General features: G+C 41.7%; 1 protein-coding gene across 2 annotated transcripts; it reads left to right on the top strand.

Moving 5' to 3' along the window:
- The first annotated feature begins 14,775 nt into the window (after positions 1-14,775).
- Positions 14,776-18,464, top strand: myca (MYC proto-oncogene, bHLH transcription factor a). Of its 2 annotated transcripts, none has more exons than XM_003439244.5 (3): positions 14,776-14,913; positions 16,330-17,038; positions 17,402-18,464. In XM_003439244.5, exons 2-3 carry the CDS (start codon positions 16,363-16,365, stop codon positions 18,025-18,027), a joined length of 1,302 nt encoding a protein of 433 aa, XP_003439292.1. In that variant the 5' UTR covers positions 14,776-14,913; positions 16,330-16,362; the 3' UTR covers positions 18,028-18,464. The 2 variants fall into 2 exon arrangements, with proteins under 2 accessions (XP_003439292.1, XP_005449040.1); XM_005448983.4 differs by lacking the exon at positions 14,776-14,913 and adding an exon at positions 15,612-15,946.
- The last annotated feature ends 240 nt before the right edge of the window (positions 18,465-18,704 follow it).

Genomic DNA, 18,704 nt, shown 5'->3' with positions numbered 1-18,704 from the left:
AATATTTTTTATCCAATAAAATACTGCATATGGTTCTGTGTGATGAATACCTTAACACACACACGCACACACACACACACACACACACACACACTCACTCTCTCTCGCTATATATATATATATATATATATATATATATATATATATAGCGAGAGAGAGAGAGAGAGAATTTAAAATAATATCCCACTCACCCTGCGGGGCGGTCTTTATTCTTCAAGTTCGGCTCCTCTACCTGAGGCCTGGGAGCTGGTCAGATCCTACGACTGCACTTTTTTGGACAGAGATCTCCGATGTGTTCCTGGGATCTGCTGGAGCCAGTTCTCAGGGGCGTCTTGCCTGGTGCAGGAATGTCTTAAAGACATAAAGACCTGGATGGCCGCTAACTTTCTGCTCCTTAATTCAGATAAAACTGAGGTTATTGTATTCGGCCCTGAAAATCTTAGAAATATGGTATCTAACCAAATTCTTACTCTGGATGGCATTACCTTGGCTTCCAGTAACACTGTGAGGAACCTTGGAGTGATTTTTGACCAGCATATGTCCTTCAATGCAGATATTAAACAAATATGTAGGACTGCCTTCTTCCATTTATGCAACATCTCTAAAATTTGAAATATCCTGTCTCAGAGTGATGCTGAAAAACTAGTTCATGCATTTATTACTTCCAGGCTGGACTACTGTAATTCATTATTATCAGGAAGTCCTAAAAACTCCCTGAAAAGCCTTCAGTTAATCCAAAATGCTGCAGCAAGAGTCCTGACAGGGACTAGAAAGAGAGAGCATATTTCTCCTGTATTGGCTTCCCTTCATTGGCTTCCTGTTAAATCCAGAATTGAATTCAAAATCCTGCTCCTCACATACAAGGTCTTAAATAATCAGGCCCCATCTTATCTCAATGACCTTGTAGTACCATATCACCCTATTAGAGCACTTCGCTCTCACACTGCAGGCTTACTTGTTGTTCCTAGAGTATTTAAAAGTAGAATGGGAGGAAGAGCCTTCAGTTTTCAGGCCCCTCTTCTGTGGACTCAGCTTCCAGTTTGGATTCGGGAGACAGACACTATCTCTACTTTTAAGATTAGGCTTAAAACTTTCCTTTTTGCTAAAGCATATAGTTAGGGCTGGACCAGGTGACCCTGAATCCTCCCTTAGTAATGCTGCAATAGACGTAGGCTGCCGGGGGATTCCCATGATGCATTGAGTTTTTCCTTTCCAGTCACCTTTCTCACTCACTATGTGTTAATAGACCTCTCTGCATTGAATCATATCTGTTATTAATCTCTGTCTCTCTTCCACATCATGTCTTCTATCTTGTCTTCCTTCTCTCAACCCAACCGGTCGCAGCAGATGGCCCCGCCCCTCCCTGAGCCTGGTTCTGCTGGAGGTTTCTTCCTGTTAAAAGGGAGTTTTTCCTTCCCACTGTCGCCAAAGTGCTTGCTTATAGGGGGTCATATGATTGTTGGGTTGAATTGAATTGAATTGAATTGAATTATGTGATAGACCTCAGCCTCTATGGATCTTGTGCTCAGAGCTTGCTCCTATGCTGCCATGATTAGTGCCTCTGTGCTGTCTTTCAGTCCAGCTTTGTTCAGCCACTGGTTGGATTTCTGGATGGCAGCCACTTACTCTATCGGCCGGTGGTACATACCGTGCAGGTGCCTGTCCTTCCGTCATGGTTCATCTCATTGTTCCTCTTCTTTCTCAGGTTTCTGCTGCCTGAGGTATTCTCTAAACAGGCGGTCTGTTGTGGCCATCTTCCTGATGTACTCAAGTATGTTCGGGTGTTCATCTCATCCTGGACGGTTGTTTTGACACTCACTAATCCTTGGCCACCTTACCTCCGCTAAGCTTACAGTCTCAGGGAGGTGGACTTGGGGTGTAACCCTGCATGCATGGTCAGGAGCTTCCTTGTCTTGATGTCAGTGGCTTCTATCTCCTCGTTTGGCCAGGTTATTATCCCAGCAGGGCATCTAATCACCGACAGGGCTTGTTCTTCCCATTCAGCTGACTCTTCAGGAGGCTTTGGTGGTTCACACAGATATGTGATCTTTCTTCTTAAACCTAATCCAATAGTGAGAGGTGCTATGATGTACGGTTTGGTGACAGTGACAAAAACACAGGGCAGACAGTCTCTGCAATCACTTTAAAAGTAAAGGCTCCTGATAAGGGGGAGGCATTTCATTTTATCATATTAATATATTACTCCATATTAAGCTGTCAAATGTGGTTACTTTTTATTTACATGCAGCGTCTTAGTATTAATTATTAATATTAACATTAACAGAGTATTAATATTAACAGAGTCAGCTTCACTATAATCAGTCCTTTAATTAACTGAGAAAACCTGTGATAAGGACATATACAGTTAAATGGAACAGGCCTGTGTGATGTGATGCTTTTTTTTCAGCATGGAAACAGAACCAAACCTTGAGGTCACCTCACTAGCTTTGGTTTAAGGCAGGGGTCCCCAATCTCAGTCCACGAGGGCCAGTGTCCCTGCAGGTTTTAGATGTGTCCTTGATCCATCACAGCTGATTTAAATGGATAAATTACCTTCTCAACATGTCTTGAAGTTCTCCAGAGGCCTGGTAATGAGCTAATCATGTGATTCAGGTGTGTTGACCCAGGGTGAGATCTAAAACCTGCAGGCACACCGGCCCTCGTGGACTGAGATTGAGGACCCCTGGTTTAAGGTTTTCAATCATAGTTAATTAGACTTGCTCTCATTGTCTTTGCAAATTCCTCCGTTTTCTTGCTTACTTTGTTTAACCTGTAATGTCAAGACTCGTGACTGAAGCCCTGCCTGAGTAATCCTCAGTCAAAGAACACAAAAGTTGTTTGTGCCTTTGATTGGTGCCTGAGGGAGGCTCTGCGGTGGTTCTAAGAGTTGACACAGCCATTTACAAGCAGACATGCCATTCCCATGCAGCCGTAACTAGAGTCAGATGTTTGCTCATATCTGCAAGTGCACTTTGTATTTGGATTATGTCATTACGTCCAGTTCTGTCCACGTGATTCTTCATGATGGTAAAACAAATCTGTGGCTTTTTTTTTTATAAAACAGTAAAGAAATGTATTCCCAACTTTGTACTCTGACTCAATAAGTGGGTGGGATAACAAAGGACAGAGTGGTCACCAGGTAAGTCTGAGAATGTGTTTGAGTGTTACTTTGTGAATGCTGCAACCAGGCCTGGACTGAGACAAAAAAATCGGCCCAGGCATTTTTGGTCCAGGTGGCCCACCATGATCAGTCAAAAAGAAAAAACAATATTAACTAGCTAGCAACAACACCCTTTTGTGACTACCAGGGCTTTATATTAGCTGTTCCTGGTATTACTGTTAACAGCGCAGCAGCTAAGACGATGATTCATTTGACACATTATGCTGAATCTATTTCTAGTTTCTTGTTCTATTTCTCTCTCAGCGTTTCAGCTCCACATTTTCACTTTTGTTTGTCCACCTTTATCAACCACTTCTCCCACACTAAACTCTGCTCAACAAGGTGCATGACCGCACAGGGATAGTGGGGGAGGGGCTGGTCAAGTTAAGAGATTTGACTGGGCAACCATACTCTGATTAATAACTCTATAGTACTGTGATAAACTCTAGGTGCAGCAATTTATTGAACCGTGCAAACACACATGGAAGTACAGTATGTAAGATAAGAAAAACAGAGTTTTTACCATTTTAAGGTGCGTGAAAGTCAATATTTTGTTTGTCCACCTTTATTCTCCAACACAGCCTGAACTCTCTTAGTCAAGCTTTCTTGTCATTTCTTTAAGTAGGCTTCAGGAATAGTTCTCCAGGCTTCTTGAAGGGCATACAAAGCTCTTCTTTTTGGATGTTTGCTGCCTTTTATTCTGTTCTCTGTCAACATGATCCCACACTGCTTCAATAATGTCGAGGTCCAGGCTCTGCAGAGGTCAATCAGTGACTGATAGTGTCTCATTGTATGTTTTTCTATCTTGGTATGCTTTCACTGTATTGGCAGTGTATTTTGGATTAGCAGCTGTTGTCAACCAGCTGTTTGCCAGATGGTTTTGCATGGTGGTTCAAAATCTGATGGCACTTTCTTGCTTTCATAATTCTTGGTGTTGGATCAGATCTCCAAACCATGACAGAGCCTCTACTGTGTTTTACAGATGGCCGTAGACACTCGCCGTTTGACCTTTTTTACTTTAATTGAGTCATTGCTCTTCCATTGAGACCATTTGTGATGAGGCTTTGGTGAACAGTAGAATAATCAAATAAAGGGCCAGATACTAATTTCTAAAAGACATAACTTTCATATACTGTCTTTCATTAGGCCTGCCACCTTTTCGCTTGTCCTCCATTTGTTTAGTTTCCTCAAACTTTTTAAGGACCCACTGCATTACATGCGGAGATATGCCAAGTTTTTACTTATATCTTTTGGGGAATCACCATCTTGGTGCACAAATACTAACTTATTCCTGTCAAACTGTGTTTTCTTTTTCATTTTTTCCATATATTCAACTAAAGAAATTGGAAGAAACTGTGTGTTTTGTGACAGGCTGTTAGTAACAAAGTGCCCAAAGAGACAATGCATACATACACAATAAATAGGTTCTTTCCTAAGTTGCCTGTTATGTGTTGACACAATACTGGTTCATCTCTTGAGTTAGGTGGTTCTTTTTATGCTTGAATGATTCATAGGACTGTGTGCAGTGGTTTTACAAACAAGAAAAACACTCCTGTGAAACTGGCCGAGTACAAGGGCTGAAAATGAGTGAAAAAGCAACCATTGTCCGAAGAAAACCTTTGAAGGATCTTCAGAAAGCTGGAGAACTAAAAGTCTGGCTCACTGAAAATGAACTATAAATAAATAATGGGTGACTCAAGACTTTTGCACACTACTGTGTATGAAAATACTGGACCTGGTTTCATTTAGTTCAGGCTGTGGTTTGTTGCTGAACAATTTGGTGACTTTTGATGTGATCTCTGATATAGACATGAAGACAGTCCTTTGACATTTATGTGCCTCCTGCGACATTAATTCTGTTGCTTGGTAGCTCAGGTGTACATATAAGGGTGATAAAGTTTATTTATATAGCACTTGTCAAAACAAACATTATAAAAAGCTTTATACCCAGTTGTGGTGCATTGAATCGATGTGTCTGGTTTTTAACCTCCTAATGAGCTTAGATCAGTTAGGAAGAGGAGTAAATGAATGGACGATGGATGGTAAAGTTAAAGTTCGCCCTCTAGTGGCCACATTTGGAGCAGACGAACAGTTCTGAATACTGACTTGACTAAAATTGTTTAAGTCTTGGTCCCAAACTCAACTTATTCTATTGTTTCGCATATATTAGTTTAATAACTTTTATTATTTATTATTATTATCTTTTATTTTAGTCTTTATATCTTATTTTGAATTTGCTAAACTCTCTATAAGTGGGTTTAAACTACCTTATTGTACCTTGTTATTTCCTAGTAATTTGCTAGGAAAATATGCAATGGGTGCAGCGATTCGCTATGGCCACCTATATTATTCAACACAGCCTGAACTCACTTAGATAAGCTTTCTTGTCATTTCATTAAGTAGTCTTCAGGAATAGTTCTCCAGGTTTCTTGAAGGACATTCAAAGCTCTTCTTTGGATGCTTGCTGCCTTTTATTCTGTTCTCCCTCAAAGTGATCCCACACTGATTCATCAGTGTTGAGGTTTGGGCTCTGGGGAGGCCAGTCCATGACTGATAGTGTTCAACTATCTGTTCGGGATTATTGTCATGCTGGAAAATGAAGCCACTGCCAATCAGATGCTTTCCAGATGGTGGATCCAAATTTGATTATATTTTTCTGCTTTCATATTTCCATCAATTTTGACAATTTTTTCATGTAAAATTGTCCCCTTGTCTATGCTAATGCTGACCTGGCTGAATGGAAAGATCCATAGTATCGTATTTTGTCTCCATATAATCTTTTGATGCAAGATATACTTAACTACATGAGCTATCTTGTGCATGTGATGTTCTGATTATGATTCTGTAACTGTGGCAGGTCTCTGTAAATGACTCTGTGCTTGTTATTCTTTATTAAAAGTTACACAGACTGGTGTTGCTCTCTTTTGTTAAAACTTAAAGACACATGAGCGCAAATGTTGTTGTTGTTTTTAGAATAGTTTTTCAACTAATAGCTTTTCGGGAATCACCTTGTTGGTGAAGAAATACTTTAGTGCCTAAAGATTCAATTTGAAACTTTGAAACAAGAAAAACATTGCTCAGAAAATGTCCGGTACAAGGACTGGACTGAAAATGAGTGAAAAAGGAGCCAATGTCGAAAAAAAAAAGAGGGCCTGGAGAACTATTTCTCACGACCACCTTAAAAAAAAAAAAATAACAAGAAAGTCCGGCTTCATAGCAGCAAAATATAATGAGGTTTAGAGGGGTGGCTCAAGACTTTTACACAGTACTGAATACAGCATGAAAAATGTAGCTTCAAATCTACGATAAAGTCTAAGCGAGGCAATGGAAACCCGAGCTTCATCCAACTTCACCAAAATATTTAAATTTAGTATGAAAAAATGAAAATGCTGTTGAATGTACAGCAGGCATTAACGTCACTGCATGTTAGTCATGCACTGAAATACACAGAGGGGAACTACATGTTTGACAAAGATAACTGAGAAATGGGCAAACAGTGTCAGCTCTCTCAATCACTCACAGACACAACCTACTGGAAAATAAAGGTTCATCACTCACCTCTCTCTTCCTCCTCCCCTGTGTTTACATGCCTTTAATCTTTCTTGCAGTTCATCACCTTCTGACTTTTTGTGTGCATGTGAAAACTAAACCAAACAAGCAAAATTTGATAGCTGGGATCTTTATCACACCTTTATTCACCACCCACATGAACAACAACTTCACCTCCTTCCAGAGAAGAAGTTAAAGCTCCATAGGAGGAATTTTGTCAAGCTAGCAGACCCAGTTTTCACTAAAGGTTGCGCATTCATTGAAATGCAGAAATGACCCATTGTCATGTATGCTGCATCCACCTTGCCTAGAGGTAAAAAAGCCATAAAGTGCAAAGAGCAGGGAAGCTTGCATTATTCAGACCTTTATAGCTGTAGAAAATGTCATGCTTTTATAAATCCTATCACATAACAAAGCTAAAGCTGCTGCAATGACTTGCAAGAATGTTACTGAGGTGCAACTTGCACAATGTGGTTTCAGGCGCCATCTGATTGCGCCAGTCTTGTTCATCAGACAAGAGAGTGAGCAGTCATGAATGCTCACTAGTGTTTCACTCACTATAATTAAAGAACGCTGCACTCTGGCAGCAGTTTTGATTTTAGATTATTTAGCAGGAGTCTAAGGAGCTTGGAAAGAAAGCAACTGGACTTCTTTAAGTTTTGTGTAGTTGCCTCACCCCAAGAGGCTTCCTCAGTTCTAAAACCAAAAGGTTGAGAGTCCCAGATATTTAACCTCTAGTGGGAGCCAACATGTAGAGAAAGGCGTGGGTCATTACCGCCAGAGGTTTCTAGTGAAACCACTGTGATACCTTGCCTCATCCTGTCAGGTGACCTCAATGTACGTGGAGGGTGGAGGCGCCTGAGAAGGGACTCTTCACCTTTTGGTTTTAGAACTGAAGAAGCCTCTTCGATGAGAGGCGTTAACTAACTAACGGAGATTTGCTGCGTTAATGCGGTTATGGCGGTAATGTCTTTTTAACGAGGTTAATGCTGACAGCACTATTTTAATTATATAACACCAAATCCCAACAACAATCGCCTCAAAGGTGCTTTATATTGTAAGGTAAAGGGTGTACAATAACACAGAGAAAACCCCAACAATCACATGTCCCCCTACGATCAAGCACTTTGGTGACAGTGGGAAGGAAAAACTCCCTTTTAACAGGAAGAAACCTTCAGCAGAACCAGGATGTATAAAAATCCCTCAGATAAACACACTGACATCCTACATGGTGGTATGATTTATGTATTATTTATTTGCTTCTCGGTTACTTTGTATTCATCTGTTGTCTGGGTTTGTTTTGAAAATGTCCATGTGAGGAATGATGGCTCACCTACCTGCACAACAAATCAACCTTCTGGTTACAAATAAGTTAGCCTGAAGTCAGGAGTTTGGGTCATCATTTTTTCCAGTGCAAAAGAAAGAAACAATAAATAAGCCACAAAAACACTGTGGTTTAGCTCTTGCAGGCTACGTCAATAACCATCCGCTGTCACTGTTAATAATTGATGACACAATTAGCTCTCTAGCTGTCTGACACATCTGCTGTCAACTCATTGTTGACTGCTTGGCTGGCAACCTGCTCTCACCAGCTAAGCTGCACGGATATCGATTTCCCGCCTCGTTCTGAATCATCATGCTGAATGGCAGCCCGGCTGCATGAGAAGAGAAACGCGCTGGATTTATCAGCGCGTCTGCTGTTGGGTTTCTCCAGTTATTTGTGTCAGCCCGTCTCTTTTTAAATCTCTTAGTGCAGTTTTATGCGTAGCGCCGATCAGACTCCATCGGTGTTTCACATCTGTGGATTTTCCTTTGTGTAGAATACAGCATTTTTGGTTTCCTGCAAAGTGACGATGACTTTTCTGTATTACACTACGTCACACAACCCCAAGATATAAAACATATAAAAGAGGAAACAGAACTGCTGTTAGATCCACATTGTGGACATTTTATACTCTGTCTTCACAGCCAATGTTAAACACACCAAGTATTCAGTGACCTTAAATTGTACGTAGGTGTGAATGGCTTTCTGTGTTAGCTCTGCAGTAGACTGATGGCCTGCCTGGAATAAGCTCCAGTCTGTGTGATCCCAAATTGGATAAGTGGAAGAAGATGGATGGATAATGAACAAGTTGCATTCATTAACTTTTACAACCATTTATTGTTCCAGCATTTTGAACTGAGCTAGCTGTATTAAAAATTTTATTGATTTTCATCATGAATCATGTAAGCAAAACTGTAAAATGTAGGCAAGTGAAGTGAAGTCCAGATGAAGGTTTATACTAAAGGAAATGCTCCAAGTTTCCACCAAAGCTTAAACTCCACAAGCAGATGTCAGCATCGCCCCCTCTGCTGCATGCGCTGCACGTGAGAGTGAGCAGATCAGAAATGAGGTAAGCCCAGAAGAGCAGGATGTGGGTCAAAAGAAGGACACCAGTTCTCACGATTAATTCAACAGTTAGAGTAAATGAGGTGTCTGTGGCTAACGCCTGAGCTGCAGACACCTCCACTTATTATACTAGACTGTATATCTAATAGACCCAGGGCTCCCCAGCTTTATAAACAGACTGAAATATTTGCTGAAAGACTCACAGACTCGTAAACATCGATGCCTGTTTTTTGTTGTTCGAGGTTTATGGGCGTGCGGATGTTCTGTCATTTACTTTCCATGTGTTATTTTTGTGATCTTTTGCATGTAACCTCCCAAGGGACTGTAGGTGCAAGTTAGCTTTACGCTAACTCTGATACAATGGATAAAATAAAACCAGATAGATGAATAAATAAATAACCTGGCCACTGGAAGAATTGAAGAAGCACATTTTTTCACTCTGTGTACATAAAAGAGAAATCATTAAATAAGAGAAATCTCTGGGAGGGCAGCATCGGACTGAATAAATTCATCAGGGAGGCTGGCTCTGTGATTGGCTGCACACCGGGCACTTCTGGAGATGTGGTGGAGACGAGGTTACTGAACAAACTGTCATCCATCATGGATAATCCTGACCAAACTCTGTCCCACTTACCGGACAGGTCACCAGAAAGCACCTTGTCTAACAGATACGAGGACAGATAGAGGAAAGCTCTCATACCTCATGCAGTAACTCTATAATGCGACACAGAATCATCTTGTATGTCAGCCCTGCACTCTCCCAACATGTGAACACGCATTATGATACCTTACTGCACTGTCCACCACTGTTTTATAGAGAGCCACTTAATGCCAACTAATGCTATTCTATTTTTTGTTATATTTATTAAACTATTAAGATTTTTAAGATCAGGTAACGCCGTCTAAGGTCGTACCTTTAAAACCCGTGGGGATTGGGTTTGTGGACATCTCTTCCACGGTCTCCACACTGTAAAGACACCAGTGACTCTTGTAAAAAGCAGCTGAAGACATTTTTATAGACAAGCGTTAAATTAAATTGTTGTTTAAGTAGCATTCTGCTTTACACTGTTGTGATATCTTTTATTTGTTGTTTTATTGGGGAGAACTTTGTGATTTTTTTCTAAAGGAATACAACTTCTGTGTTGTTGCAGTGTATTTCCTGGCTTAAGGCGACCTCTATAAATTCTGCTTGATGTTTGCTCACAGATTCACAGATGTTTGTCTGATTTACTAGTAAACACAATTCAGTATCTAAAGGCAGTGATTCCCCTGATATTAGCCATTATATTGCAGAGATGATACCCCAAGAAGCCCACGTTTATACAAAGACAGGTACAGTGTACAAAAGAACCAATATTTATTCCGAACCTAAAGTGCATACCTGAGAATTTAGGTTTGGATTTATGTAATATCTGTGAAGTGAGGTAACAAACTATCACAGGATAAATCTGACCAGAGATTTTCATCAATTGCTATGTTCAAATCTGACTCCCATTTCACTCTAGATTTAAAAACCCCAATAATAATACATTATTGATTTGTTGATTTTCAAATAAATCAAAAACCAGACAGACACAGAGAGACACGCAAGCATTTAGGCCCACATCCACACCTATGGCCAGTCACCATGATGTGCATGTGTTTGGTCTGTGGGAGCAAGCTGGAGACAAACCGTGCAGGCACAGGGAGGATGATAATAATTAAAGAGCAATGTTATGGCTTGATTTCCTTAAGTTTAGTTTCTTTGAAACGTAGAAAAACTGAGATGCATTATTGTCCTTAAGCCACTTAAAGTTATAGTCACCAGTTTGACCAGTTTAGTCCACTTAAGCTCAAAATGGGCTGATGTTGTTTACATCACATCTATTTTTTATGGTGACATTACAATAACTTATTAGTTTTTTATACTAAAAATAAGCAGATTTCTTAGTATTAAAGTAATAGTAGATGGTTAAGGCTACAAAATAGACTCTCCAGACTCAAATTAACATAACCACCTCACTTTCAAAAAACTAGGGCTTGACCTGTGCGGACCTTCCATCCTCAAATTCAGACTCTTTTTGGGGAAAAGCGATTTTTATATATCAACCTTTTACAGCTGGAGATGATGAAGTAGTTTATCAGTTTCTATGTTTTTCTCTGTATACTTTGATGGAGTTTATAAATGAGTTACTGCTAGCTTAATTCACACGGTGTCAATAAAACCCCTTGGTCAGGGGCGGATCTAGAAGGGTGGCATGGGGTGGCATGTGCCACCCTAAAATGATCTCTTGCCACCCCAAGTGTCACCCTAGTTTTGCATATGACAGTGTTGTTTATTAAAATAAGATACCATTAACACTTTGAGTGCAGTTGCAGTTAACAGTGAATATAAATTCTACAAATGAATTTATTGCATAGTGTTCCCCCCCTCCACCATTAACAAATGGTTCAGCCCATAGCAGGACTGGCTTTTTTCTTGTTTTCAGCAGCAAGCCATGCCTATGATTGTGCCAGAGCACATTTCGAACGACACCGCCCCATTTTGTGTAGCTTTCTGGATTTTGTACTTATTGGGCTACATAGTTATTTATTATACAGGCTATAGAGTACATAAAATCAAAATTCACATGTTTTATGTGGATTTTATGTGAAACTAACATGTTTAATTATGTGGGCTACAGAAAATAATTAAGTTATAGACTATATTTATATGAAAAGCATGTATACTTACAGCATTTGAATCATTTTAACCATATGTAACCACCTGCATATGTGTTTGGAAAAAAAAGGCTTTGATTTTGCCACAACATTTGATTTCTCTGCCATCCTCATAAAATTTCTCTAGATCCGCCCCTGCCCTTGGTCATGTTACTGTTGGTAGGATTTTGATGTGATATGAATGAGAAAGCATTAAGCGGCATTGCTGTAAGCGTAGCATTTATTGGTATAATAAACAAGAACCATCAGGCATTGTTTTTGTACTTAAAGTAGCAGAGTGGTAGTATGACTGCAAATGACTTGAAGTGCTGGAGTAAGCTATAGGTAAGAATAATTTCCCTTAGGCAGACAACCTTTTTTGGTTATTTGAAACACGCAACGCTTGTGTTGCAGGTTCTTGCCAGTTGTGCTAGTTTGAAGGGATTCAGGTGTAGCTCAGAAGGTAGAGCAGGTCATCTACTAATGGGAAGGATGGTGGTTGGTGGTTTTGTGTGAATGTTAGACATGCAGTAGTTAAGCATAGAAGAAAGTTGCATAGACAGAATTGAGGTAGAGCAGAAAAACGCTATTTGAGAATCGGTCTATTTACCATTTTAGTTATGTGTCTGATTTAAGAGCTTAATATTTAAACCTGATATTCAGGTTTAGAAAAGGATATTAAAAAGAATGATATAAGGTGAATTTAAACATTTTCAGTTGAACATAACCTTCTACATAATCATCATTTGTGTTTAAGCTGAACTTAATCATGTCAGCTTAAAGCAATGTGACTACCTGCTTTGGCTTTTTTTTTATATACTGAACACACTGCTGTGCTCCTAGGAGGAAAACCTGTGCCAGATGTTTGAGTCTATTTATCAGTTTATCAAAGCCAAACTAGATTGGATTCTCTGCCCTCGCTGTCTAGATCCTCTGCAGGTTATTCCATGTCAATCAGAGTCCATGGAGGAAGTTTACCAGAAAGAAAACACACACACGCACACACACACACAATCAAAACCTCTCCTGAGCTTTCAGTTATCACAGGAAACCATTCCAGCCGCTCTCAAAGCTTCCCTCTGTGTCTCCATGCAGGCGCTCTCAAACACGGTAACACAAGAAACATCCGGAGCCGATAAACGCCACGACCATAACGCCTGAACCTGGTGGTTATGATCGCTATCCTCCACAAGCATCCCACAGCGGGGAAAGGAGAGGCGTGAGAGAACGGGTGAAGGAATGAGTACGAAGGGAAGGACGGAGGGTGTAGTTTCAACTTGGGGATTTTCTTTGCTTTCCCCCTCCTCTTGTCTCCTTTTTCTTTACTTATGTGGTTTCTTTTGCATTATTTAATGAAAAAGGAAAAAGTATACTTGTGTAAGTGATGCTGCGGGGTTATCTGCGCGATTCATTTAAATGTAAGGCCTCACAGTGACACAGCGTCCGTGGCGATGTGTTTAATTAGTTAAGTGTAACTGAGATCAAAATGAAAGGCTCAGAATTCAGTCCAGACGTTTCAGCTCCACGGCCTGATTAAAAAAAAACTGAAAATAATTTGTAATGAAGGGGAAAAAGCTGCAGTGATGATGTCACTAAACACATAATCACAGATCGTTTTCATTAAAGAGGCCTTTTATGTTATAATCAACAGGACTGTGTTATATAAGAAGCGTTTAAAAAAGAGTAAATGGGCCGTTTCCAGCAGTAACACACTCAGAGCTGCTGTCCTGGATTGATGAAAGTATGTTTTTAAAAACTGCAAATTGCACCGTTTAATTCAATTTAATGAGATCTCCATTAACTGGGTCACATGAGCATCAAGAGCTGCGACCTTGGAGTTTTTAGAGTTATCATTTAAAGCAGGGGTGTCAAATATAAGGCCTGGGGACCGGAATCAGCCCAGCAGAGACTCCAATCCGGCCCATTGGACGGTTTTGGAAAATGTGATGGAAGACGTTATGATGAGACTTTTTACTGCATTTTCATAACTTTTACAGCTTTTTCACTTCCATTCACTACATCAGACTAATAGATAAACAAAACAAAAAAAAACACATAGAAAAGTTCCTGTAAATGTCTTTTTTTTAATTTTTTTTACAGAAACATGACTTAATTCCAACGACTACAACAACTTTTTTTGTAAATTTGCACATTTATTTATTCACACTGACAGATTTCTTTCATTTACTGTAGCAGCATTTCTTCATCATGTATAAAAGGGGAGACATACTACGCTTCATTTTTTTGTAATAAAAAAGAAACAGAGAAGTGCAGTAAATGTGTAGGTAATCACATCTACTGCAAGACGTTAGCTGTTTCAGCCCAGTTTAAATCAAAGCAAAATGCAACAGTGTTTTAAAATTATTGTATTTTCAAGCACAAAACACCTTCACCGTTTATGCTTTTGTCGTTTCCTATAATTGCTGCTTGTGTGCACAGCCTCGTGTTTTAAAATGCTTGTTAATATCTGTCATGCGGGATGAAATCCACACTCTGCTTGAGTCTAACTCATTGCTTTAGAGATTTGTTTAGCAGGATGTCTGACAATACTAAGAGAGAAAGAGGGGGAAAAGCCCACTGAGCATTTTAAACCAATTAACTTCGTCACAACGGCAGGAGCTGGTGTTGCCATTAAATATCAAATTGCAACTGACTTCGCCAAACTCAATGCATTGCTAATTAAATGTGCCATTTACTGCTTCTCCACGACTCTATTTTTTTAATGAAGTGACCCACTAACCCCAATAAAGATCTGCACCAACCCACTGAATTGGGCTATTTTGTCCCTGACCCTTTTATAGTTTAACTCACGCGACCCTGTTTTTTTTCCCTTTCAATTAATTAAAAAAAAAAAAATCTTAGTTCACGCATGATTGCAGGATTTGTGAGGTTTGTGGTCACCTGTCTCAATCTGTAACCCTCCACCCACCTAGCTGCTGTCAGCTCCTGCAACGCTTTAAACAGCAGAGGGCGCTCTAAGTCCGTTAATCGCCATCCACAGCTCCTGTTACAGCAGGATAGATCCATCCATCTGATTCCTTTAATTGCTTCCTTCCTCTAGTTAATTGGTGCCAATCTGTCCAAACTCAGCGCTGCATCACGCAGTCCGCAGGATTTGTATTGGACTTTTTCCTCTGTGAGTCTGTGTGCGTGCGTGTGGGTTTGTATTAACTCGAACTCCAAGATTTTAATTCTTTACCGTGTCCTTGTTGTAATCAGCTGTTTGAACCGGTTCAGAGCTGTCAGTCTCTGCAGCTCTTGCTGCACCTGCAAGAGCTGTCTTCAGCTGCTTTGGTTTATTGAGAAACCAAAAAGCACAAACTAAGCAAAAGTACGCGGTACTTGCCGCATTTTTACACATCTTTTGCACATTTACAGTTAAAAAAGCATTCCTGCTGTTATGTATTGTTTTTTGTTTTGTTTTGTTAACAACATAATATAGTGTAAAGCCGTAATCCGAATCTGCGGACTGATTATTTAGGGATTGCCGTGTGTGCGCCGTGACGCTCAGTGTTTGCGTGTATTTCTGGCGCAGTAGTAGTAAAATAACTCAGCCCAATTATCTGCCACTACTACATGCATTAGTATTTTCTCCATGCAGTCAATGAAAGCACTACTCTACTCCACTCTGACCCCTCCCACTTGCAAAAAAATAGACCCATCTCAGAGAAAGAGGGCAGAAAATATGCAAAGATGCATCCACGGTGTACTTTGGACGCACGCGATTCTTACGTGACGCAAACGGCTGAATAATTGCGCTGATGGGCAGAGGCTGATATCGGGGGTGTGCTGTGTGTTGTGTTGTAGTGGGTTTAGAGTTTCACTGAAACGCCCGGCGGATGGATACAGAAGAGAGAGTGCGAGATGCGGCTCAGTTTATCGAGCTGTGCTCAACTCTCAGCTGCGATTCTGACGGTGCTGATGACAGAGTGCGCGTCGCTCTTGCCGGCTCGCCTCTGCAGCCTTTTAACTTCACATGCATGCTTCACTCGCAGGCTGATAGACAGCCGCCGCACCGCCTCTGTGGAAGGATTTACTGTCACTGCCGCACTGGAATAACTTTGCTGCTCCCTCGTTTTTTAATATTTTCCTCCTCTTTTTCTCTTTTTGCGCCACTCGGCTCTCTTTTTTTTGCTCCCGTCTTTCGCCTACAGTTGAAAATCTGAAAGGTAAGGGTGGGGAGTGGGTTTGTGGAGCTTCGGTATGAGTGTGATGACTGGAACAGTTCAGTGAAAGTGTGATTTATTAAATTTTTTTCCTCACTCCGTCTCTTGCATTATTTAAATTACAATCCCGGTTAAGCACCTGCAGCAGTGGTGCATGCATGCATGCAAGGCGTGCACAGAGAGAGAGAGAGAAAGAGAGGAGAGGGGGGGGGGGGGGGGGGTCGATGTTGTCTTTTTTTTTTTTTTTTTTTTTTTTTTTTTTTTTTTTTTTTTTTTTGGAGGGAGTTGACCATGAAAGCGGTTGCTTACACTCGGTGTTGCGGGCAGGGTCACGCTCTCTGCTCTCTGCTGTGAATCGACTAATCGCTCCGTTCTGTTTTCGCCAGCCTCGCCGTGAGGAGAGACGAACCAAACGCACCATGCCGCGGAATCCAAGTTTGGCGAGTAAGAACTACGACTACGACTACCTGCAGCCCTATTTCTACTACGACGACGAGGAGGAGGATTTCTACCCTCAGCAGTTCCAGCCTCCGGCACCCAGCGAAGACATCTGGAAGAAATTTGAACTGCTGCCGACCCCTCCCCTCTCCCCGAGCCGCCGGCCGTCCCTGTCCAGCCTCGACCTTTCCATCGCGGATCAGCTGGAGATGGTGACCGAGTTCCTCGGGGATGACGTGGTCAACCAGAGCATCATCTGCGACTCCGATTACTCCCAGAACTTCCTCAAGAACATCATCATCCAGGACTGCATGTGGAGCGGCTTTTCCGCCGCCGCCAAGCTGAAGAAGGTGGTGTCCGAGCGGCTCGCCACCCTGCACGCCGCCCGGAAGGAGTCTGCGGTCGGTGACGGCGCAGAGCCCGCCGGCCCCGCGGCTGCCGCCGCCGCTACTGCGGCTCTTCCTGCGTGGAAGCTGAACAGCAGCTACCTGCAAGACCTGAACACGTCTGCGTCGGAGTGCATCGACCCCTCGGTGGTTTTCCCGTATCCCGTAGCCGAGACGCCCAAGCAGAGCGCAGGGACCCCGCCTAGCAAGGATTTGGGACTGGACACGCCGCCCAACAGCAGCGGGAGCAGCAGCAGTTGTAGCGATTCAGGTGAGCTCTTATTCATTTATTTATGTGTGTGTATATTTTGCCTGGGGAGGCACACCCCTCAGTGCAATTAGGGATTTTCTTTCTGTTGGCGGGGACATGCATGACATTATGACTGAAATGCGGCACATTCTTGCTTTTCCTTCACACGAATTGCAGGCAGGAAGGTGGATCCTGCTGCCACTTCCACCCCATGTCATGCAGTAGACTGCTGTGAGATTAGCTGGAGGGAATGGCTGCATGTTAAGCAATCAACTGATGTGGAAGAGAGGGAAAGCCTGAATGGACTGCAGAGATGCTTTTAGAGGAGGATTACAACCCCGGTGTGGCAGCAGAGTGTGTGACTGTGTTTTTGCTCTCTTGCAGAGGAAGAGGATGAAGGCGATGATGATGATGAGGAGGAGGAGGAGGAGGAAGAGGACGAACAGGAGGAAGAGGAGTATATCGACGTGGTCACTGTGGAAAAGAGGCAGGTGGTGAAACGGTGCGACTCCAGCCCGCTGGAGACCAGGCACCCCAGCCCACTCGTGCTGAAGAGGTGCCACGTCTCCACCCACCAGCATAATTACGCCGCCCATCCATCCATGAGGCACGAGCAGCCTGCTGTCAAGAGGCTGAAGCTGGAGAGCAGCGGTGGAGGTGCCAGCAGCCACAGCCACAGCAGGGTCCTCAAACAGATCAGCAGCAACCGCAAGTGTTCCAGCCCGCGAACGTCGGACACGGAGGACTACGACAAGAGAAGGACTCATAACGTGCTGGAGCGCCAAAGGAGGAACGAGCTGAAGCTGAGCTTCTTCGCTCTGCGGGACGAGATCCCCGAGGTGGCCAACAACGAGAAGGCGGCCAAGGTGGTGATCCTGAAGAAGGCCACGGAGTGCATCTATAGCATGCAGTCGGACGAACAGAAACTCCTCTCTCTGAAAGAGCAGCTGAGGAGGAGAAGCGAACAGTTAAAGCAGAGACTCGCACACCTGCAGGGTTGCCGTGCTTAAACTTTGAATCATAATATTTTTTTTTTTTCTTAAAATAAAAGTTCAATACTTGGGGGTTGGGGGGGGTTTGGGTGTGTACAGTTGTTGCTGCATGCAGATGCAAAACAGATTAAGTTGTTTTGGAATCTGGTTTGATTACAATGTAAGAAGAAAAAAAACAACTGCCTCATCTGATGAAGATATTTAAAAGTTTTATTTTATTAATAAAATGTTTAAAAATGTGGCTCACACTGTTGGAAGCCTAAACTAAAATATTGATTTTTATGGTTTGTTTTTTTTTGTTTTGTTTTTTTTGTACATAATTAATATTTCCTAAGAAAATGTATTTTTGGATTTCGATTGTCTGGATGTTCAGGCACACTGTTTGTTTGTTTTTTGTTTTTTCATTATGTTCATAGATTCTTTTTCAAATATAAAACAAAAATCTGTTTCTTGAACTTGTCTCTCATTCTTCGCCACCATGATTAGCCACTCAGTCATACCTGAGTAGGGGGCGTCCACATGAATACGTTAGAAAGTGAGTGGTTGGGTAGAAAACTTATCTGAGCGTTATAAAACTTTGAGTCACTCCTCTTCCTCTGACTGACGAAAGGTAAGGGTCAAAACCTAAATATGAGTACATGCTCTTAAATAAAGCAACACCAAGAGTGTAAAAGTCCTGCTGCAGTGAATTTTAA

The sequence above is a fragment of the Oreochromis niloticus genome, linkage group LG9 (assembly GCF_001858045.2).
Source record: "Oreochromis niloticus isolate F11D_XX linkage group LG9, O_niloticus_UMD_NMBU, whole genome shotgun sequence".
In the NCBI taxonomy this organism is placed as follows: Eukaryota; Metazoa; Chordata; class Actinopteri; order Cichliformes; family Cichlidae; genus Oreochromis; species Oreochromis niloticus.
Note: the sequence above shows the minus strand (reverse complement) of the source record. Positions and strands in the feature narration are given on the sequence as shown.